Genomic DNA, 22,843 nt, shown 5'->3' with positions numbered 1-22,843 from the left:
TAAAGCAGGACTAAACCAGGACTAAACAGGACTAAACCAGGACTAAACCAGGACTAAACCAGGACTAAAGCAGGACTAAACCAGGACTAAACCAGGACTAAAGCAGGACTAAACCAGGACTAAAGCAGGACTAAAGCAGGACTAAAGCAGGACTAAACCAGGACTAAACCAGGACTAAAGCAGGACTAAACCAGGACTAAACCAGGACTAAAGCAGGACTAAACCAGGACTAAACCAGGACTAAAGCAGGACTAAACCAGGACTAAAGCAGGACTAAACCAGGACTAAAGCAGGACTAAACCAGGACTAAAGCAGGACTAAACCAGGACTAAACCAGGACTAAACCAGGACTAAACCAGGACTAAACCAGGAATAAACCAGGACTAAAGCAGGACTAAACCAGGACTAAAGCAGGACTAAACCAGGACTAAAGCAGGACTAAACCAGGACTAAACCAGGACTAAACCAGGACTAAAGCAGGACTAGACCAGGACTAAAGCAGGACTAAAGCAGGACTAAACCAGGACTAAAACAGGACTAAAACAGGACTAAAACAGGACTAAAACAGGACTAAAGCGGGACTAAACCAGGACTAAAGCAGGACTAAAGCAGGACTAAAGCAGGACTAAACCAGGACTAAAGCAGGACTAAAGCAGGACTAAACCAGGACTAAACAGGACTAAACCAGGACTAAACCAGGACTAAACCAGGACTAAACCAGGACTAAAGCAGGACTAAAGCAGGACTAAAGCAGGACTAAACCAGGACTAAACCAGGACTAAAGCAGGACTAAACCAGGACTAAACCAGGACTAAAGCAGGACTAAACCAGGACTAAACCAGGACTAAAGCAGGACTAAACCAGGACTAAAGCAGGACTAAACCAGGACTAAAGCAGGACTAAACCAGGACTAAAGCAGGACTAAACCAGGACTAAACCAGGACTAAACCAGGACTAAACCAGGACTAAACCAGGAATAAACCAGGACTAAAGCAGGACTAAACCAGGACTAAAGCAGGACTAAACCAGGACTAAAGCAGGACTAAACCAGGACTAAACCAGGACTAAAGCAGGACTAAACCAGGACTAAAGCAGGACTAAACCAGGACTGAACCAGGACTAAAGCAGGACTAAACCAGGACTAAACCAGGACTAAAGCAGGACTAAACCAGGACTAAACCAGGACTAAAGCAGGACTAAAGCAGGACTAAAGCAGGACTAAAGCAGGACTAAACCAGGACTAAAGCGGGACTAAAGCAGGACTAAACCAGGACTAAACCAGGACTAAAGCGGGACTAAAGCAGGACTAAACCAGGACTAAACCAGGACTAAAGCGGGACTAAACCAGGACTAAAGCAGGACTAAACCAGGACTAAAGCAGGACTAAACCAGGACTAAACCAGGACTAAACCAGGACTAAAGCAGGACTAGACCAGGACTAAAGCAGGACTAAAGCAGGACTAAACCAGGACTAAAACAGGACTAAAACAGGACTAAAACAGGACTAAAGCGGGACTAAACCAGGACTAAAACAGGACTAAAGCGGGACTAAACCAGGACTAAACCAGGACTAAACCAGGGATAAACCAGGACTAAGCCAGGACTAAACCAGGACTAAGCCAGCACTAGAGCTCAGAGTGTGAGGGAGCTGCAGGCGCTGTGACCCAACTATACCAGGACTAAACCAGGACTAAACCAGGACTAAACCAGAGCCAAGTCCGGGACATAAACCTTTCACTGTTCATGACATAATTCCATGTATTTGTTCCACACAGATCAGTCAGAAACACAAATATCTGCTGTAAAGAGTATTTATTATATTTTGATGTTTTATTATGATCATGATTTGATTAGATCTGGCTAAACAGAGTCCAGTCCGCCTGTAGTCCGCCTGTAGTCTCTCTGTAGTCTCTCCGTAGTCCCTCCGTAGTCTCCCTCCAGTCCCGCTCCAGTCCCGTCTCCGGGTCCTATAGAACCTCTGTATGGTTTCCATGGAGACTGCAGGTCTGAGCGCGCTCAGTGAGAGCAGCAGACGCAGATTTGGAGCGCGCTCAGTGGAGGCCTGAGATGAACCCGGGCGACGCGTGATCTGGGTTTAATCAGACGAGTTCACCTCAGGACAGACGAGGACTAACCGGGACAGACCGGGACTAACCGGGACAGACCGGGACAAACCGAGACAAACCAGGGCCTTTTCATCAAACAGACACGTGATGAGTGAGCACAGGGTTTAGGGGTTAGGATTAGGTTTAGTCCTGTTTAGGTTTAGTCCTGTTTAGGTTTAGTCCTGTTTAGGTTTAGTCCTGTTTAGGTTTAGTCCTGTTTAGGTTTAGTCCTGTTTAGGTTTAGTCCTGTTTAGGTTTAGTCCTGTTTAGGTTTAGTCCTGTTTAGGTTTAGTCCCAGTGCGGAGCAGAAGGACTGAGCTTTAACTCACCTGTTATTGTGTTTATGTCGACGTTCCTCGTGTTTCCTGCTGAACACGTGTTAATGATGATTTCCATTTGTTGAGTTTAGAGGTCGACCGATATGTCGGGCCGGTATTTAGGTATTTTAGAAGAAGAGCTTTACTTGTTTAGCTCCTCTCACAGACTCAGCTTTCCATGAGATGATCTTACATTCCCTCCATGTGTGTGGATACTCCTGACCACACAGGGCTGGACGATTATATTGATCGATCTCCATTTTCAATTAGATTTTTTTTGTTTAACCTCGTAACTCCCACCTGAACATGTTTTCTCCAAATTCTCCAAATCTAAAAGCTTCTTCAAAAAAGAGGCAAAAAACGAGAAGAAAATGAGGATGAAAACGCAACAAAAAAAGTGACCAAAAAAGCGACAAAAATGACAAAAACTCAACAAAAAAGTGACAAACATCCAGCAAAAAAAAGATAAAAAATCCAGCAGAAAAAAGACAAAAATCCAGCAAAAAAAGACAAAAATCCAGCAAAAAAAAGACAAAAATCCAGCAAAAAAAAGACAAAAATCCAGCAAAAAAAAAGACAAAAATCCAGCAAAAAAAAAAGACAAAAATCCAGCAAAAAAAAAAGACAAAAATCCAGCAAAAAAAAAGACAAAAATCCAGCAGAAAAAATGACAAAAATCCAGCAAAAAAGTGACAGAAGAGCAGCAAAAAAGTCATAAAAAAGTGACAAAAACACGTAAGGGAAATAAAAAGTGACGACAATGGCATAGAGGAGAGAATGGATTTGGTTTTGGCGGGTGATAAACTCTTCCTCCTCGTGCTCCTCCTGATCCTCTGAGGTTCCTCACGTGTTTCTGTTTTGCTCTTCACTTTGCAGAGGTCCTCTCCTCCTGTTTGTTTGGGCTGAGTGTTTCCCTGGGATTGCCCTGCAGGATTGTACCTTCTGGACAATTCTCCTCCATTAAAACGCGATTATCGAGATCGACCTTTATTAAAATCACGATTAGATCAAAATTCGATGAATTGCTAAATAACGGCTGTGTTTGTAATGATCAGGTGACTTTATAGTTTATTAATAGATTTGAATGATCTCGAACGTCCTGTTCAGTGGCTTTAGAAGGTCTTCAATGACATCGTTTATCGAACTGTTGCCGCGGTGACGAGGCTCCGGGGGATGTTTTTGACCTTCGCTGTGACCGTGAGGCTGAAGGTTCTGTCTCTGTTGTTTTGCAGGAGATGTCGTCCGATGGAATCGCCTGAAACGCCGTTAAACCCGTTCACTCTCGGCTTCAGAAGCTCAGCTCCAGCTTCAATCAGGTCAGAGCTTCATCTAGCTTCACTTAGCTTCATTTAGCTTCATTTAGCTTCATTTAGCTTCATTTAGCTTCATTTAGCTTAGCTTCACTTAGCTTCACTTAGCTTCATTTAGCTTCATTTAGCTTAGCTTCATTTAGCTTCATTTAGCTTCATTTAGCTTAGCTTCATTTAGCTTCACTTAGCTTCATTTAGCTTCATTTAGCTTCATTTAGCTTCATTTAGCTTAGCTTCATTTAGCTTCATTTAGCTTCATTTAGCATCATTTAGCTTCATTTAGCTTAGCTTCATTTAGCCTCATTTAGCTTCATTTAGCTTCATTTAGCTTCATTTAGCTTAGCTTCATTTAGCTTCATTTAGCTTCATTTAGCATCATTTAGCTTCATTTAGCTTCATTTAGCTTCATTTAGCTTCATTTAGCTTAGCTTCATTTAGCTTCATTTAGCTTCATTTAGCTTCACTTCATTTAGCTTCATTTAGCTTCATTTAGCTTAGCTTCATTTAGCTTCATTTAGCCTCATTTAGCTTCATTTAGCTTCATTTAGCTTCATTTAGCTTCACTTCATTTAGCCTCATTTAGCTTCAATTAGCTTCATTTAGCTTAGCTTCATTTAGCTTAGCTTCATTTAGCTTCAATTAGCTTCACTTAGCTTAATTTAGCTTAGCTTCATTTAGCTTCATTTATCTTAGATTAATTTAGCTTCATTTAGCTTCACTTAGTTTAGCTTCATTTAGCTTCAATTAGCTTCACTTAGCTTAATTTAGCTTAGCTTCATTTAGCTTCATTTATCTTAGATTAATTTAGCTTCATTTAGCTTCACTTCATTTAGCTTCATTTAGCTTCAATTAGCTTCACTTAGCTTAATTTAGCTTAGCTTCATTTAGCTTCATTTATCTTAGATTCATTTAGCTTCATTTAGCTTTATTTAGCTTCATTTAGCTTCACCTAGTTTCATTTAGCTTCATTTAGCTTCAATTAGCTTAATTTAGCGTCACTTAGCTTAATTTAGCTTAATTTAGCTTAATTTAGCTTCATTTAGCTTGATTTAGCTTCAATTAGCTTGATTTAGCTTTGCTCCATTTAGCTTCATTTAGCTTCATTTAGCTTCATTTAGCTTCGTTTATCTTTGTTTATCTTTATTTATCTTTGTTTATCTTTGTTTATCTTTGTTTATCTTTATTTATCTTTATTTATATTTGTTTATCTTTATTTATCTTTGTTTATCTTTATTTATCTCTTTATATCGAAGCATCAACGGGATGAAACAAACCGCTTTAGTTCCTTTACAGCCAGAGGGAAAATAGGAAAGATTCTACTCTTTTATTCCTCATTTGAAAGCTAAGACCTACAAAACTCATCCAAGCTTCTTCCTTGCTTTTTGTTTTCCTGTTTTTGCCACCCCATGAACTGCTACCTTAACGTGGTGGGGTTGTTTGAGTGCCCGAATGATCCGAGGAGCTATGTTGTCTGGGGCTTTATGCCCCTGGTAGGGTCTCCCATGGCAAACAGGTCCGAGGTGACGGGTCAGACGAAGAGCAGTTCAGAAGACCCCAATGGACGTACGACATTCAAGGACCGTGACGTCGCCCGGCATGGCGCAGCCGGGGCCCCACCCTGGAGCCAGACCTGGGGTTGGGGCCCGAACGCGAGCGTCTGGTGGCCGGGTCTCTGCCCACGGGGCCCGGCCGGGCCCAGCCCGAAGGGACGACGTGGGCCCGCCCTCCTGTGGACCCACCACCCGCAGAGGGATCCGTAGGGGTCGGGTGCGGAGAGGACTGGGTGGCAGTCAGAGGCAGGTGCCTCGACGACCTGGTCCGCATGCACAGCTTCTGGCGTTCGGGACATGGAACGTCACCTCGCTGGGGGGGAAGGAACCTGAGCTTGTGCGGGAGGTGGAGAGATACCGACTAGATATAGTCGGGCTCACCTCCACGCACAGCTTGGGTTCCGGATCCCAACTCCTGGAGAGAGGCTGGACTCTCCATTTTTCTGGAGTTGCCCGCGGGGAGAGGCGGCGGGCTGGGGTGGGTTTGCTCATATCCCCCCAGCTCAGCCGCCACGTGTTGGAGTTCACCCCGGTGGACGAGAGGGTCGCGTCCCTACGCCTTCGGGTCGGGGACAGGTCTCTCACCGTTGTTTCGGCCTACGGGCCCAACATCGGTGCAGAGTACCCGGCCTTCTTGGAGTCCCTGGGAGGGGTACTAGATAGTGCTCCGACTGGGGACTCCATTGTTCTGCTGGGGGACTTCAACGCCCACGTGGGTAACGACAGTGAGACCTGGGAGGGGGTGATTGGGAAGAACGGCCTCCCCGATCTGAACCCGAGTGGTGTTCTGTTATTGGACTTCTGTGCTAGTCACAGTTTGTCCATAACGAACACCATGTTCGAGCACAAGGGTGTCCATAAGTGCACGTGGCACCAGGACACCCTAGGCAGGAGGTCGATGATCGACTTTGTAGTTGTGTCGTCTGACCTCCGGCCGCGTGTCTCGGACACTCGGGTGAAGAGAGGGGCTGAGCTGTCAACCGATCACCACCTGGTGGTGAGCTGGATCCGCTGGCAGGGGAAGAAGCCGGTCAGACCTGGCAGGCCCAAGCGTGTTGTGAGGGTCTGCTGGGAACGTCTGGTGGATCCCTCTGTCAGTGGGGTCTTCAACTCCCACCTCCGGAAGAGCTTCTCCCAGATTCCGGGGGAGGCGGGGGACATGGAGTCAGAGTGGACTCTGTTCTCCTCCTCCATTGTCGATGCGGCTGCTCGTAGTTGTGGCCGTAAGGTCTCTGGTGCCTGTCGCGGCGGCAATCCCCGAACCCGGTGGTGGCGCCCGGAAGTAAGGGATGCCGTCAAGCTGAAGAAGGAGTCCTACCTGGCCTTGTTGGCTTGTGGGACTCCTGAGGCAGCTGAGAGGTACCGGCAGGCCAAGCGTGCTGCGGCTCGTGCGGTCGCGGAGGCTAAAACTCGGGTCTGGGAGGAGTTCGGGGAGGCCATGGAGGAAGACTATCGGTCGGCCTCGAAGAGATTCTGGCAAACCATCCGGCGCCTCAGGAGGGGGAAGCAGTGCTTCACCAACACTGTTTACAGTGCGGGTGGGGAGCTGCTGACCTCGACTGGGGATGTCGTCGGGCGGTGGAAGGAGTACTTCGAGGACCTCCTCAATCCCGTCGTCACGTCTTCCAATGAGGAAGCAGAGGCTGGGGACTCGGAGGTGGGCTCGCCCATCACCGGGGCTGAAGTCACCAAGGTGGTGAGAAAGCTCCTTGGTGGCAAGGCTCCGGGGGTGGATGAGATTCGCCCTGAGTACCTTAGGTCTCTGGATGTTGTAGGACTGTCTTGGCTGACACGTCTCTGCAACATCGCGTGGCGGTCGGGGACAGTGCCCCTGGATTGGCAGACCGGGGTGGTGGTCCCTCTCTTTAAAAAGGGGGATCGGAGGGTGTGTTCCAATTACAGAGGAATCACCCTCCTTAGCCTCCCCGGTAAGGTCTATTCCGGGGTGCTGGAGAGGAGGATCCGGCCGATAGTTGAACCTCGGATTCAGGAGGAACAATGCGGTTTTCGTCCTGGTCGTGGCACACTGGACCAACTCTATACCCTTCATCGGGTACTCGAGGGTTCGTGGGAGTTCGCCCAACCAGTCCACATGTGTTTTGTGGATCTGGAGAAAGCGTTCGACCGCGTCCCTCGTGGTGCCCTGTGGGGGGTGCTCCGGGAGTATGGGGTCCGGGGCCCTCTGCTAAGGGCTGTCCGTTCCCTGTATGACCGCAGCAGGAGCTTGGTTCGCATTGCCGGCAGTAAGTCAGACCTGTTCCCGGTGCGTGTTGGTCTCCGCCAGGGCTGCCCTTTGTCACCGGTTCTGTTCATTACTTTTATGGACAGAATTTCTAGGCGCAGCCAGGGGCCGGAGGGTGTCCGGTTTGGGAGCCTCAGAGTCTCATCTCTGCTGTTTGCGGACGATGTTGTTCTGATGGCTTCAACGAACCAGGACCTTCAGCACGCACTGGGGCGGTTTGCAGCCGAGTGTGTAGCGGCCGGGATGAGGATCAGCACCTCCAAATCCGAGGCCATGGTTCTCCACCGGAAAAAGGTGGTTTCCCCTCTTCAGGTCGGTGGGGAGTCCTTGCCTCAAGTGGAGGAGTTCAAGTATCTCGGGGTCTTGTTCACGAGTGAGGGACGGATGGAGCGTGAGATCGATAGACGGATCGGTGCGGCGTCAGCAGTGATGCGGTCGCTGTATCGGTCTGTCGTGGTGAAGAGGGAGCTGAGTCGGAGGGCAAAGCTCTCGATTTACCGATCGATCTACGTTCCCACCCTCACCTATGGTCATGAGATTTGGGTCATGACCGAAAGGACAAGATCGCGAATACAAGCGGCCGAAATGAGTTTCCTTCGCAGGGTGGCTGGGCGCACCCTCCGAGATCGGGTGAGGAGCTCAGTTACCCGGGAGGAGCTCGGAGTAGAGTCGCTGCTCCTTCACGTCGAAAGGAGCCAGCTGAGGTGGCTCGGGCATCTGTTTCGGATGCCTCCTGGTCGCCTCCCGCGGGAGGTGTTCCAGGCATGTCCTAGTGGGACAAGGCCTCGTGGAAGGCCCAGGACACGGTGGTGGGACTATGTCTCCGAGCTGGCCTGGTGTCGCCTCGGGGTCCCCCCAGAACAGCTGGAGGAGGTGTGTGTGGATCGGGAAGTTTGGGCATCTCTGCTGAGACTGCTGCCCCCGCGACCCGGCCCCGGATAAAGCGGAAGAAAATGGATGGATGGATGGATGTTTTTGCCACATTTTCATTGTTCTTTTGTAGCGTTTTTATCAAACTTTTAAAAATCTGCTCAGATGTTTTAGTTTCAGCCGGATCTGCTTCTAGAGGTGGTTCAGGTCTGATCATGATGTTTCGGGCTTTGAAAGACATGACCAGCAGGGGGCGCTGTGACTGACTGTGACCAGGAGGACGTGTGTGTTTCAGATGGAGGTGAACTCGTCTGAGAAACGCCACAGAACCAGATCCAAAGGCGTCAGAGGTAACGCAGAACAAACACAACTCAAGTTCTACTGAAGGTTTGTGAGACGCTAACGTGAGGTCTGTGTGTGCAGCTGCTGTGGAGGCCCTCAGCCTGGAGCTCTTCAGGTGAGCACCAAACAGAACCAAACAGAACCAAACAGAACCAAACAGAACCAAAACAGAACCAAACAGAACCAAACAGAACCAAACAGAACCAAACATACTAAACACACGAACCCTCAGCCTGGAGCTCTTCAGGTGAGCACCAAACAGAACCAAACAGAACCAAACAGAACCAAACAGAACCAAACAGAACCAAACAGAACCAAACAGAACCAAACAGAACCAAACAAAACCAAACAGAACCAAAACAAAACCAAACAGAACCAAACAGAGCCAAACAGAACCAAACAGAACCAAACAGAACCAAACAGAACCAAACAGAACCAAACAGAACCAAACAAAACCAAACAGAACCAAAACAAAACCAAACAGAACCAAACAGAACCAAACAGAGCCAAACAGAGCCAAACAGAACCAAACAGAACCAAACAGAGCCAAACAGAGCCAAACAGAACCAAACAGAGCCAAACAGAACCAAACAGAGCCAAACAGAGCCAAACAGAACCAAACAGAACCAAACAGAACCAAACAGAGCCAAACAGAGCCAAACAGAACCAAACAGAACCAAACAGAACCAAACAGAGCCAAACAGAGCCAAACAGAACCAAACAGAGCCAAACAGAACCAAACAGAGCCAAACAGAGCCAAACAGAACCAAACAGAACCAAACAGAACCAAACAGAGCCAAACAGAGCCAAACAGAACCAAACAGAACCAAACAGAACCAAACAGAACCAAACAGAACCAAACAGAGCCAAACAGAACCAAACAGAGCCAAACAGAGCCAAACAGAACCAAACAGAACCAAACAGAACCAAACAGAACCAAACAGAGCCAAACAGAGCCAAACAGAACCAAACAGAACCAAACAGAACCAAACAGAACCAAACAGAACCAAACAGAGCCAAACAGAGCCAAACAGAACCAAACAGAACCAAACAGAGCCAAACAGAACCAAACAGAGCCAAACAGAGCCAAACAGAACCAAACAGAACCAAACAGAACCAAACAGAGCCAAACAGAGCCAAACAGAACCAAACAGAACCAAACAGAGCCAAACAGAACCAAACAGAGCCAAACAGAGCCAAACAGAACCAAACAGAGCCAAACAGAACCAAACAGAGCCAAACAGAACCAAACAGAACCAAACAGAACCAAACAGAACCAAACAGAACCAAACAGAGCCAAACAGAACCAAACAGAACCAAACAGAACCAAACAGAACCAAACAGAGCCAAACAGAACCAAACAGAGCCAAACAGAGCCAAACAGAACCAAACAGAGCCAAACAGAACCAAACAGAACCAAACAGAGCCAAACAGAGCCAAACAGAGCCAAACAGAGCCAAACAGAGCCAAACAGAACCAAACAGAGCCAAACAGAACCAAACAGAACCAAACAGAGCCAAACAGAACCAAACAGAACCAAACAGAACCAAACAGAACCAAACAGAGCCAAACAGAGCCAAACAGAACCAAACAGAACCAAACAGAACCAAACAGAGCCAAACAGAACCAAACAGAACCAAACAGAACCAAACAGAACCAAACAGAACCAAACAGAACCAAACAGAGCCAAACAGAACCAAACAGAGCCAAACAGAACCAAACAGAACCAAACAGAACCAAACAGAGCCAAACAGAACCAAACAGAACCAAACAGAACCACACAGAACCAAACAGAGCCAAACAGAACCAAACAGAACCAAACAGAACCAAACAGAACCAAACAAAACACACGAAACATCTTCTCCTCAAGTCTCAGTTTTAAGCAGTGATTTGTCCTGAAGTGAGTCCAACACGTCTGTGGCTCATGTTCGGTGTCCACGTGTAGCAGGAAAGACGCTGTTGTCCAAATATGGTCATTTCCTTTGTGGGCGACAGTTTGGAAAAGTTTTAGAATTTTATGGAAAAATGTTTAATTTTTTTTTAGAGTTTTTGGATTATTTTTTATTTGTAAAAAAAAATTATGTGAAAATTTGCGTTTGTTCTCGTTTCTCTGCAGTAGTTTTACACGCGTGTTCTCATGTGTGCAGTAGTTTTACACGCGTGTTCTCATGTCTGCAGTAGTTTTACACACGTGTTCTCATGTCCGCAGTAGTTTTACACGCGTGTTCTCATGTGTGCAGTAGTTTTACACACGTGTTCTCATGTGTGCAGTAGTTTTACACACGTGTTCTCATGTCCGCAGTAGTTTTACACACGTGTTCTCATGTCTGCAGTAGTTTTACACGCGTGTTCTCATGTCCGCAGTAGTTTTACACACGTGTTCTCATGTCTGCAGTAGTTTTACACACGTGTTCTCATGTGTGCAGTAGTTTTACACGCGTGTTCTCATGTGTGCAGTAGTTTTACACATGTGTTCTCATGTCCGCAGTAGTTTTACACACGTGTTCTTATGTCTGCAGTAGTTTTACACGCGTGTTCTCATGTGTGCAGTAGTTTTACACGCGTGTTCTCATGTGTGCAGTAGTTTTACACGCGTGTTCTCATGTCCGCAGTAGTTTTACACGCGTGTTCTCATGTCTGCAGTAGTTTTACACGCGTGTTCTCAAGTGTGCAGTAGTTTTACACGCGTGTTCTCATGTCTGCAGTAGTTTTACACGCGTGTTCTCATGTCTGCAGTAGTTTTACACGCGTGTTCTCATGTCTGCAGTAGTTTTACACGCGTGTTCTGTGTCTGCAGTAGTTTTACACACGTGTTCTCATGTCTGCAGTAGTTTTACACGCGTGTTCTGTGTCTGCAGTAGTTTTACACGTGTGTTCTCATGTCTGCAGTAGTTTTACACGCGTGTTCTGTGTCTGCAGTAGTTTTACACGCGTGTTCTCATGTGTGCAGTAGTTTTACACGCGTGTTCTGTGTCTGCAGTAGTTTTACACGCGTGTTCTCATGTCTGCAGTAGTTTTACACACGTGTTCTCATGTCTGCAGTAGTTTTACACACTTGTTCTCATGTCTGCAGTAGTTTTACACGCGTGTTCTCATGTCTGCAGTAGTTTTACACACGTGTTCTCATGTCCGCAGTAGTTTTACACACGTGTTCTCATGTCTGCAGTAGTTTTACACGCGTGTTCTCATGTCTGCAGTAGTTTTACACGCGTGTTCTCATGTCTGCAGTAGTTTTACACGCGTGTTCTCATGTCCGCAGTAGTTTTACACGCGTGTTCTCATGTCCGCAGTAGTTTTACACGCGTGTTCTCATGTCTGCAGTAGTTTTACACGCGTGTTCTCATGTCTGCAGTAGTTTTACACGCGTGTTCTCATGTCCGCAGTAGTTTTACACGCGTGTTCTCATGTCTGCAGTAGTTTTACACGCGTGTTCTCATGTCCGCAGTAGTTTTACACGCGTGTTCTCATGTCTGCAGTAGTTTTACACACGTGTTCTCATGTGTGCAGTAGTTTTACACACGTGTTCTCATGTCCGCAGTAGTTTTACACACGTGTTCTCATGTCTGCAGTAGTTTTACACACGTGTTCTCATGTCTGCAGTAGTTTTACACACGTGTTCTCATGTCTGCAGTAGTTTTACACGCGTGTTCTCATGTCTGCAGTAGTTTTACACGCGTGTTCTCATGTGTGCAGTAGTTTTACACACGTGTTCTCATGTCTGCAGTAGTTTTACACGCGTGTTCTCATGTCCGCAGTAGTTTTACACGCGTGTTCTCATGTGTGCAGTAGTTTTACACACGTGTTCTCATGTCTGCAGTAGTTTTACACGCGTGTTCTCATGTCCGCAGTAGTTTTACACGCGTGTTCTCATGTCTGCAGTAGTTTTACACGCGTGTTCTTATGTCTGCAGTAGTTTTACACACGTGTTCTCATGTCTGCAGTAGTTTTACACGCGTGTTCTCATGTCTGCAGTAGTTTTACACACGTGTTCTCATGTCTGCAGTAGTTTTACACGCGTGTTCTCATGTGTGCAGTAGTTTTACACACGTGTTCTCATGTCTGCAGTAGTTTTACACGCGTGTTCTCATGTCCGCAGTAGTTTTACACACGTGTTCTCATGTCTGCAGTAGTTTTACACGCGTGTTCTCATGTCTGCAGTAGTTTTACACGCGTGTTCTCATGTCTGCAGTAGTTTTACACGCGTGTTCTCATGTCTGCAGTAGTTTTACACGCGTGTTCTCATGTCCGCAGTAGTTTTACACGCGTGTTCTCATGTCTGCAGTAGTTTTACACGCGTGTTCTCATGTCTGCAGTAGTTTTACACACGTGTTCTCATGTCCGCAGTAGTTTTACACACGTGTTCTCATGTCTGCAGTAGTTTTACACGCGTGTTCTCATGTCCGCAGTAGTTTTACACACGTGTTCTGTGTCTCCTCAGTAGTTTTACACACATGTTCTCATGTCCGCAGTAGTTTTACACGCGTGTTCTCATGTCTGCAGTAGTTTTACACGCGTGTTCTCATGTCTGCAGTAGTTTTACACGCGTGTTCTCATGTCTGCAGTAGTTTTACACGCGTGTTCTCATGTCTGCAGTAGTTTTACACACGTGTTCTCATGTCCGCAGTAGTTTTACACGCGTGTTCTCATGTCCGCAGTAGTTTTACACACGTGTTCTCATGTCCGCAGTAGTTTTACACGCGTGTTCTCATGTCCGCAGTAGTTTTACACGCGTGTTCTCATGTCTGCAGTAGTTTTACACACGTGTTCTCATGTCTGCAGTAGTTTTACACACGTGTTCTCATGTCCGCAGTAGTTTTACACGCGTGTTCTCATGTCCGCAGTAGTTTTACACGCGTGTTCTCATGTCTGCAGTAGTTTTACACACGTGTTTTGTGTCTCCTCAGTAGTTTTACACGCGTGTTCTTGTGTCTCCACAGTTGTCCCACTCCGGGCTGTGATGGGACGGGTCATGTGAGCGGGAAGTACGCGCGGCACCGCAGGTACGACTGGACCGGGCTCTTTGTCTGAGTGAAGGATCCTCCTCCTCCTCCTCCTCTTCCTCCTCCTCTTTCTCCTCCTCTTCCTCCGCCGCCGCCGCTGCTGGAGGATGCAGGCTGTCACCATGGCGACGGCGCTGCAGCCCGTCTCCCGTGGTAACGCCGGTGTCTCCACGGCGACGGCGCTGGTTTTAATTAACAGCAGGGTTTTATTTTTAGGCCAGAGACGTTTTTTTTCCCACCATTCACAAAAATAAAGCAGAGACGAGAGAGTTCAGTCTGAGGTTCAGTCTGAGGTTCAGCCTGAGGTTCAGTCTGAGGTTCAGTCTGAGGTTCAGTCTGAGGTTCAGTCTGAGGTTCAGTCTGAGGTTCAGTCTGAGGTTCAGCCTGAGGTTCAGTCTGAGGTTCAGCCTGAGGTTCAGTCTGAGGTTCAGTCTGAGGCTCAGCCTGAGGTTCAGTCTGAGGTTCAGTCTGAGGTTCAGCCTGAGGTTCAGTCTGAGGAGAGTTCAGTCTGAGGTTCAGTCTGAGGCTCAGCCTGAGGTTCAGTCTGAGGTTCAGTCTGAGGAGAGTTCAGTCTGAGGTTCAGTCTGAGGTTCAGCCTGAGGTTCAGTCTGAGGTTCAGTCTGAGGTTCAGCCTGAGGTTCAGTCTGAGGTTCAGTCTGAGGTTCAGCCTGAGGTTCAGTCTGAGGTTCAGTCTGAGGTTCAGCCTGAGGTTCAGCCTGAGGTTCAGTCTGAGGTTCAGTCTGAGGTTCAGCCTGAGGAGAGTTCAGTCTGAGGAGAGTTCAGTCTGAGGTTCAGTCTGAGGCTCAGCCTGAGGTTCAGTCTGAGGTTCAGTCTGAGGTTCAGCCTGAGGTTCAGTCTGAGGAGAGTTCAGTCTGAGGTTCAGTCTGAGGTTCAGCCTGAGGTTCAGTCTGAGGTTCAGCCTGAGGTTCAGTCTGAGGTTCAGTCTGAGGTTCAGCCTGAGGTTCAGTCTGAGGCTCAGCCTGAGGTTCAGTCTGAGGTTCAGTCTGAGGTTCAGTCTGAGGTTCAGCCTGAGGTTCAGTCTGAGGAGAGTTCAGTCTGAGGTTCAGTCTGAGGCTCAGCCTGAGGTTCAGTCTGAGGTTCAGTCTGAGGTTCAGTCTGAGGTTCAGTCTGAGGTTCAGTCTGAGGTTCAGTCTGAGGTTCAGCCTGAGGAGAGTTCAGTCTGAGGTTCAGTCTGAGGAGAGTTCAGTCTGAGGTTCAGTCTGAGGTTCAGTCTGAGGAGAGTTCAGTCTGAGGTTCAGTCTGAGGTTCAGTCTGAGGTTCAGTCTGAGGTTCAGCCTGAGGTTCAGTCTGAGGAGAGTTCAGTCTGAGGTTCAGTCTGAGGAGAGTTCAGTCTGAGGTTCAGTCTGAGGAGAGTTCAGTCTGAGGTTCAGTCTGAGGAGAGTTCAGCCTGAGGTTCAGCCTGAGGAGAGTTAAAAAACGATTTTTTTATTTAATTTTTTTAATTTAATTTTTTTAATTTTTTGTCGCTTTTTAATTATTATTTTTTTTTTTTTGTCGCTTTTTTATTATTATTTTTTGTCGCTTTTTTGTGGTGTTTCCGCACAATCCTCTGGTCACCGACTCTGGGGGAAAAGACGCTGAAAAGTTTCCCAGACTCTGTGCACGTTAGGACTGAGCAGCTCCTCTCCTCGTTATCTCCTCCGTGTGTGTGTGTGTGTGTGTGTGTGTGTGTGTGTGTGTGTGTGTGTGTGTGTGTGTGTGTGTGTGTGTGTGCGACTGTGTGTGTGTGTGTGTGTGTGTGTGTGTGTGTGTGTGTGTGCGACTGTGTGTGTGGCAGCAGACAGACGGGAGGATATAGTCTATAGGCTCCGCTGCAGAAAGAACATAATGTCCTGGGCTGTGAGGAGCTCAGACGGAGCCGGGGGGGACTCGTGTGGACAAACCCCCGGTGTCGGGACGCTTTCCGCACCCCTGTCCTTTCGGGTCGGTACAAAGTCTGGCATCAGGAGGGGTTAAAGCCTCACAAACAGAAGCCCCGGTGTCGCGACGCTTTCCGCACCCCTGTCCTTTCGGGTCGGTACAAAGTCTGGCATCAGGAGGGGTTAAAGCCTCACAAACAGAAGCCCCGGTGTTGTGACAGTTTACGTTTCCCTGTGATTTCAGACCCCTCGTGTCTGCTCTGAGGTGTTCGGCTCGGTTTGTCCCGGTCTGGCCCGGTTTGTCCCGGTTTGGCCTGGTTTTACAGCCCGGTTTTACAGCCTGGTTCAGGGTCTGGTTTGGTGCAGAACGCCGTGTCCTCAGATGATCCGAGAGGAGTATAGACGCCGCAGTGCACCATGGGAACTGAATTTGAATGAGGCTCGGAGCGGAGGAGGAGGAGGAGGAGGTTCTTCTGCTGCTGCACATAAAGGATAAAGGAGCACAGCGGCGACTTGGGGCCGGAGGCGGGGGCGCGATGGGCTGTAGCCAGGGCATGTTTCAGAGGAGCGGGTTAGACGTGCTCTGACACCAATGTGAAATGTGAGGAAAACGGAGAAAAAAGGAACACAAGGTGACAAAATTGGCAAAAACTCAACAAAAATGTGATGAAAACTGGGCAAAAAAAGAAAAAAAAGTGACAAAATAAAGCAACAAAGAAGCTTTAACCTCTTTACTCCCGCCGGAACCGAGAGGATCTTTTTCCTCACGTTATCACATTTTTTTTTTTATTCAACTCATTTTTGTAACTTCATTTTTTTCACATTTTTGTCTTTAATTTTTTTATTTTTTTATTTTTTTTGTCACATTTTTGGAATTTTTTTGTCAATTTTTTGCACATTTTTGTCATTTTTTCGTCAATTTTTTTTTTCAATTTTTTGTCGTTTTTTGTCCATTTCTTGTGACATTTTTGCCACTTTTTCATCCATTTTTCGTCACTCTTTTGTCAATGTTTTCTCACTTATTTGTCACATTTCCATCATTGTTTTCGTCCCAGTTTTGTTGCTTTTTCACAGCTTTTTTCCAGAAGCTTTTGGATTGGGGTAAAGCCAAACTGGAGAAACTGTGCTCGGTTCAGGTGGGAGTTAAGGGGTTAAAATAACAACAAAAATGGGTTGAAAAAGCAACAAAAACAGGACAAAAAACGACAGAAACATCGCAGCAACGTTATAGTAATAATGAGTTCTTAGCTTTCAAATGAGGCTGGTTATAAACTTTAGATTAAGGTAAAGCCAAAGTGGAGGAAACGCACTCAGAAATGTGAAACATACAGTCAGTTCCTTTAAAAGTCTCATCTCTTAAAGGGACAGGTTTTAATGCTACATCAGCTGCATAATTATCACTGTGTTTCAGTGAAGGAGCGACTTTAATGAAGAAATGTTCTTTTCATTTACCATTGACTTAGCACGGTCGTCACGGCAACAGTTTAAAATAGAGAGATATACAGCAAATCGTCACGGGGGCGTCACAGTTTTTCTCTCTTTTTATCCGTTTTCTGGTGAAATATAAACGTATTTATCACAGACAAAGTCAAGTGTAAATCAGGCCCATGTGGATGTTTTCTCACTGCAGATTGTTCAGTAGAAGTGAAAAAACGGCAGTTGTAGCTCGCACTAGCTAGCGTTAGCATTAGCACGATGCTAGCATGAAGCATCAGGTTAGCATTCTCTGTTATTTAGGTGTTTCTGGGCTGTTGAACCACTTTACTCCTCTCCATGTCTTTGTTTCTTTATTTAGTAGAAACTATGTTCATAATTCTGCGTTTGTTAAAGTCTTACCTCCCGCCTGAACCAAATGCATTCTGTCCTCTTTGGCTGTTGTATAGGCCTGTGTAACAGCTCATTTGAAAGCTAAGACCCACAAAACTGATCTTTTTCCTCGCATTGTTGCTGTGTTGTGTCACCTTTTGTATGTTTTTTTTTTCTTTTTCAATTTTTGTCACATTTTTGTTGAGTTTTTGTCACTTTTTGGTTGAATTTTTGTTGATTTTTTGTAGAATTTTTGTCATTTTTTTGTTGAATTTTTGTTACATTTTTGTTGATTTTTTGTCATTTTTTGTTGAGTTTTTGTTGAATTTTTGTTGATTTTTTGTCATTTTTTTGTTGAGTTTTAGTTGATTTTTTGTAGAATTTTTGTTGAATTTTTGTTGATTTTTTGTCATTTTTTTGTTGAGTTTTTGTTGAATTTTATTGAATTTTTGTCACATTTTTGTTGAATTTTTGTCGATTTTTTTGTTGAATTTTTGTCACTTTTTTGTCACGTTTACATCCTTGTTTTCTTCTCATTTTTTGTGGCTGTTTTGGTGTTTTTTTCCCAAGCAGCTTTTTGATTAGGGTAAAGCCAAACTGGAGAAAATGTGCTTGGTTCAGGTGGGAGTTAAGAGGTTAAAATGTGAACAGTTGCTCAGGACTCTTTGTATCCTTCGTTCACATTAGTCTCCGCTCCATAAAACCATCAACTTCCTGGTTTAGTTTCCTCTGATTGGTTCATGCGCCCGTCAGTCCCGCCCCTCAGAAACACGTCTTTGTGTATGTCCAGTTTATAAGCGTGTCTGCCTCTGTGTTCCAGTGTTTACGGCTGCCCTCTGGCCAAAAAGCGGAAAGCTCTGGAGAAGCAGCCGCTGGAACCCGCCCCGAAGAGGAGCCACTTCATCACTTCCTGTCCCGACGAGGAGGAGGAGGAGGAGGAGGAACAAGATGGCGGCTTCGGAAGCGAGAGGTCAGTCGCACACGAGTGACTTTTACAGCGAAAGTGGGAATCGAACCTCTGTGGGAATCGAACCTCTGTCGGTCTCTTAAAGGTTAGAAGGCGAGCGGCGGGAGGAGTTCTCCGACCCGGAGGAGGAACAGGATGTGGACGGCGACGGACAGGAAGTGGAGGGGGACGAACAGGACGTAGAAGACGAGCAGGAAGTGGAGGAGGAGCCGGAGGAGAGGACGGAGGAGGAGCAGGAGGAGGAGGAGGAGCAGAGGGTGCAGCCAGGTGAGTGTTTACAGACGCCTCCTTCTAAAGGGCCTGTGGTTCAAAATGGAGGCGTAACCATGGCAACTGTCTCTATGCAGATTCCAGTCTGAGTTTGTTGCTCGTTTCTCTGTAATTCTTGGGCCGATTCACACGAAACAAAAACTGTCCCGAAGTTCAGAGTCCTCTCTTCAGCCCAGATGAACTGAGGTCTCATTATTTCCTCATTAAGGCGTCGGAAAGTGGAGACGATGTTCACAAACATGAGAAGAATCAGTATAATGTGAGAGCTGCACCTGCTCCGACTGAAAGAATAACAACGGCTTACTCTTGTGCTTTACAAGCCTGTGCTTCACTGAGGTCATTATTTAGTGTCAGTGTCAGTGGTCAGACTGTAGGGCAGACTGACCGTTTACCACGTGGCTGTAATGTGTTTATTCCCTGATCTCTTATTGTCAGTGATGCACCTGAACGCGTTCATTGAACTATATTATTTTTATAATATTTTAGCCGAACGTGAACTGAACAGTGTTACTGCCTGATGAAGGAAACCATGAGCGCGTTCATTCTGGTGTCTGTGAACGGCATTTCCCGTTCTATTTACGTTTGTTCAATTTGGTGCCAGATTTCTTATATCTGTGAATATAAAACCTCGCAGCGCCGTCAAAGTTTACCAGCGGGTCTAAACTCTGGCGGGTCCTCGGTGTAGCTCGCGAAAGCTCCGCCCCCGCGCCCAAAGTGTCCAGTCCTGTGGCGGTGACTCTGCTGTTTATGGCCCTGGCACAGGCCCTGGCACCGGTGACCCGCGGGTCCGCACGATGCCACAGCAGACACAGTGTGAGGCTACGAAGCGAGTTTCCCTTTTGTAACGTCTGTGGCTCCAAACTCCTCTGCTCCGCGTGTGCTCATTTACATAAAGACACAATGTGGAGTTTTTTAACTACAAATGAGCTCCTAAAACAATCTTATTCACATGATTCATTTACCAAATTAACACAAATGCAATTGAATATTTGATGAGATAAGATAAGAGAAGATAAAAATAAACCTTGATTGAGGAGTCGGCGTTCAAGAGAAGAGTTAATAAAGTGCAGCTGATACAGAGATTATTGCACATGTTACATGTTGTAGCTTCATTGTCCACTAAGAATTTACCAATTAAACTGAATAATAATAATAATAAAACATATATATACTGCATATATATATATATATATATATATATATACTGCATATATATATATATATATATGTTCTTCAGTGTCTCCAGGCTCTTCTCTTCAGTGTCTCCAGGCTCTTCTCTCATAAACACTGAGATGTTCTTCAGTGTCTCCAGGCTCTTCTCTCCAGGTACAAACGTCTCACCTGCTTGTCCTCCTTGGTTTCAGCCGAGAGTCTGTATCGCCTGAGTCCCGCGGCGAGGCCGGCCGCGCTCCTGAACGAGGACCGCACGAGTCCTGGGCTGAACCCGGGACCACAGTCGGGACCACACGCCGGTCTCACCCTCGGACTGGCCCCGGCCCCCCCGGGGAGCAGGGCCCGGGAGGACTACGAGGACTACGACCAGCTGGTGGCCAAGTCCCTGCTTAACCTGGGCAAGATGGCCGACTCTGTGTCCGAGTCGTCCCACAGCGACGAGGAGGAGGAGGAGGAGGAGGAGGAGGAGGAGCGCAGAGGACTGAGTCTGGACCTCAACAGCGACGTGGTCCGAGAGACGGTGAGGCCTCCGGATATTTCACATGTTTATTCATAAATATCACTGTTTCTAAAACCTCCACTCAAAGGTAACCTCTTAAAGGAACAGGCCAGCGTTTTTCCATACTGAGATATGTTCTTACCTTCGCTTTGACGAGTTCTTTAGGACCTGTCTGATCTTCCCCCGTGCCTTCAGTCATGTAAACACAGCGCAGACGGCGTTAGCATTTAGCCTCTCCCTCTCTCCTCTATAGCTCCAAAACAGGTCAAGATAGACAGTAATCTTCACTTTACTGTACGGATTTTGAACTACTCCTGGTATTATTACGCCTTACAATATAGTTCCCCCTTTTATCCGCTTAGAAAATCCACATTGTTTAATTGTGTGTAATTATACTTTGTAGTGGAACACTTCACGTAACCATATTTAAATAGGGAAAACGTGGAAGAGCTTGGTAGCTTCTATCTTCACCTGTTTTGGAGCTATAGAGGAGAGAGGGAGAGGCTAAATGCTAACGCCGTCTGCGCTGTGTTTACGTGACTGAAGATCAGACAGGTCCTAAAGAACTCGTCACAGCTCAGGTAAGAACATATCTCAGTATGGAAAAACGTTGGCCTGTTCCTTTAAGATACAATTGAGCCTCTCCACTGACCTCCTCCCCCTCTGACCTCTGACCCTCTGCCCGGTCCGCAGGTGGACTCCCTGAAGCTCCTGGCTCAGGGGCACGGGGCGGTGATGGCGGATGACGGTTACCCGGAGGAGGAGGGGCGGAGCAGCCTGGAGTGCCTCAGAAACCAGTGCTACGACCTGGGCCCCAAACTGAGCGCCAGCCCCTCCCTGGCCCTCCACCAGAACCTCCACCAGAACCTCCACCAGAACCTCCACCAGAACCTCCACCAGAACCTCCACCAGACCCTGCACCAGCCGCTGGAGCATCTGCGGTGAGACACGGGCTAACAAGCTATCAAAAGCATGCTAAAGCTATCAAAAGCTAAAGCTACACATATGTCGCCATGTTGTTGCGACAAAGCTGGATCTGTGCAGAGCGAGGCGCTGACGCAGTAGAAGAAGAAACATCTGTTCACAGTGATGTCATTGTCTCCGTGTCCGTCCGCAGGTACGACGGCTGCCCGGACGTCCCGGACGGCGTGGGGGTGGGGGAGTACTGCGAGATGGCGCCCCTGCTGGACGACCAGGGCAGCGCGAGCGGGTACAGCCCGGAGCCCGACGAGGACACCACGTCTGCGGCGTCGGACCGGTCGGACGAGACGTTCGACATGAGCAAAGGGAACCTGAGTCTGCTGGAGAAGGCCATCGCCATGGAGACGGAGAGGGCGCAAGGGCTGAAGGAGCGAGGGGCGGAGCGACGGCGAGGGCTGTACGAGAGCGGCAAGAGAGGATACTACGGGAAAGGTGAGGAACGAGAGCGGCAAGAGAGGATACTACGGGAAAGGTGAGGAACGAGAGCGGCAAGAGAGGATACTACAGGAAAGGTGAGGAACGAGAGCGGCAAGAGAGGATACTACGGGAAAGGTGAGGAACTACGAGAGCGGCAAGAGAGGATACTACGGGAAAGGTGAGGAACTACGAGAGCGGCAAGAGAGGATACTACGGGAAAGGTGAGGAACGAGAGCGGTAAGAGAGGATACTACGGGAAAGGTGAGGAACTACGAGAGCGGCAAGAGAGGATACTACGGGAAAGGTGAGGAACTACGAGAGCGGCAAGAGAGGATACTACGGGAAAGGTGAGGAACTACGAGAGCGGCAAGAGAGGATACTACGGGAAAGGTGAGGAACTACGAGAGCGACAAGAGAGGATACTATGGGAAAGGTGAGGAACGAGAGCGGCAAGAGAGGATACTACGGGAAAGGTGAGGAACCTTAAGGGGCTAAGAGAGGATACTGCGGGAAAGGTGAGGAACTACGAGAGCGGTAAGAGAGGATACTACGGGAAAGGTGAGGAACGAGAGCGGCAAGAGAGGATACTACGGGAAAGGTGAGGAACGAGAGCGGCAAGAGAGGATACTACGGGAAAGGTGAGGAACTACGAGAGCGGCAAGAGAGGATACTACGGGAAAGGTGAGGAACGAGAGCGGCAAGAGAGGATACTACGGGAAAGGTGAGGAACGAGAGCGGTAAGAGAGGATACTACGGGAAAGGTGAGGAACTACGAGAGCGGCAAGAGAGGATACTACGGGAAAGGTGAGGAACTACGAGAGCGGTAAGAGAGGATACTACGGGAAAGGTGAGGAACTACGAGAGCGGCAAGAGAGGATACTACGGGAAAGGTGAGGAACTACGAGAGCGGCAAGAGAGGATACTACGGGAAAGGTGAGGAACTACGAGAGCGGCAAGAGAGGATACTACGGGAAAGGTGAGGAACGAGAGCGGTAAGAGAGGATACCACGGGAAAGGTGAGGAACTACGAGAGCGGCAAGAGAGGATACTACGGGAAAGGTGAGGAACTACGAGAGCGGCAAGAGAGGATACTACGGGAAAGGTGAGGAACTAC

The 22,843-nt window shown here is 47.4% G+C and overlaps 1 protein-coding gene across 2 annotated transcripts in view; it reads left to right on the top strand.

Annotated features, from left to right (window-relative positions):
• The window catches only part of myt1la (myelin transcription factor 1-like, a), a 50,525-nt gene that overhangs the window by 7,666 nt on the left and 20,016 nt on the right, over positions 1 to 22,843 (top strand). Inside the window, exons 2-10 of one of the 2 annotated variants that reach the window (XM_079572212.1) lie at positions 3,655 to 3,738; positions 8,690 to 8,744; positions 8,818 to 8,851; positions 13,674 to 13,736; positions 18,243 to 18,392; positions 18,475 to 18,656; positions 20,024 to 20,352; positions 21,025 to 21,272; positions 21,449 to 21,744. In XM_079572212.1, the coding sequence (XP_079428338.1) occupies positions 8,690 to 8,744; positions 8,818 to 8,851; positions 13,674 to 13,736; positions 18,243 to 18,392; positions 18,475 to 18,656; positions 20,024 to 20,352; positions 21,025 to 21,272; positions 21,449 to 21,744 (1,357 nt within the window). In that variant the 5' untranslated portion in view covers positions 3,655 to 3,738. The remainder of the gene's footprint in view (positions 1 to 3,654; positions 3,739 to 8,689; positions 8,745 to 8,817; positions 8,852 to 13,673; positions 13,737 to 18,242; positions 18,393 to 18,474; positions 18,657 to 20,023; positions 20,353 to 21,024; positions 21,273 to 21,448; positions 21,745 to 22,843) is intronic. The other variant, XM_079572213.1, reaches the window with a different exon arrangement.

The sequence above is a fragment of the Gobius niger genome (assembly GCF_951799975.1).
Source record: "Gobius niger genome assembly, chromosome: 15".
NCBI classification, from domain to species: Eukaryota; Metazoa; Chordata; class Actinopteri; order Gobiiformes; family Gobiidae; genus Gobius; species Gobius niger.
This window is presented reverse-complemented; position numbering and strand designations above follow the sequence as displayed.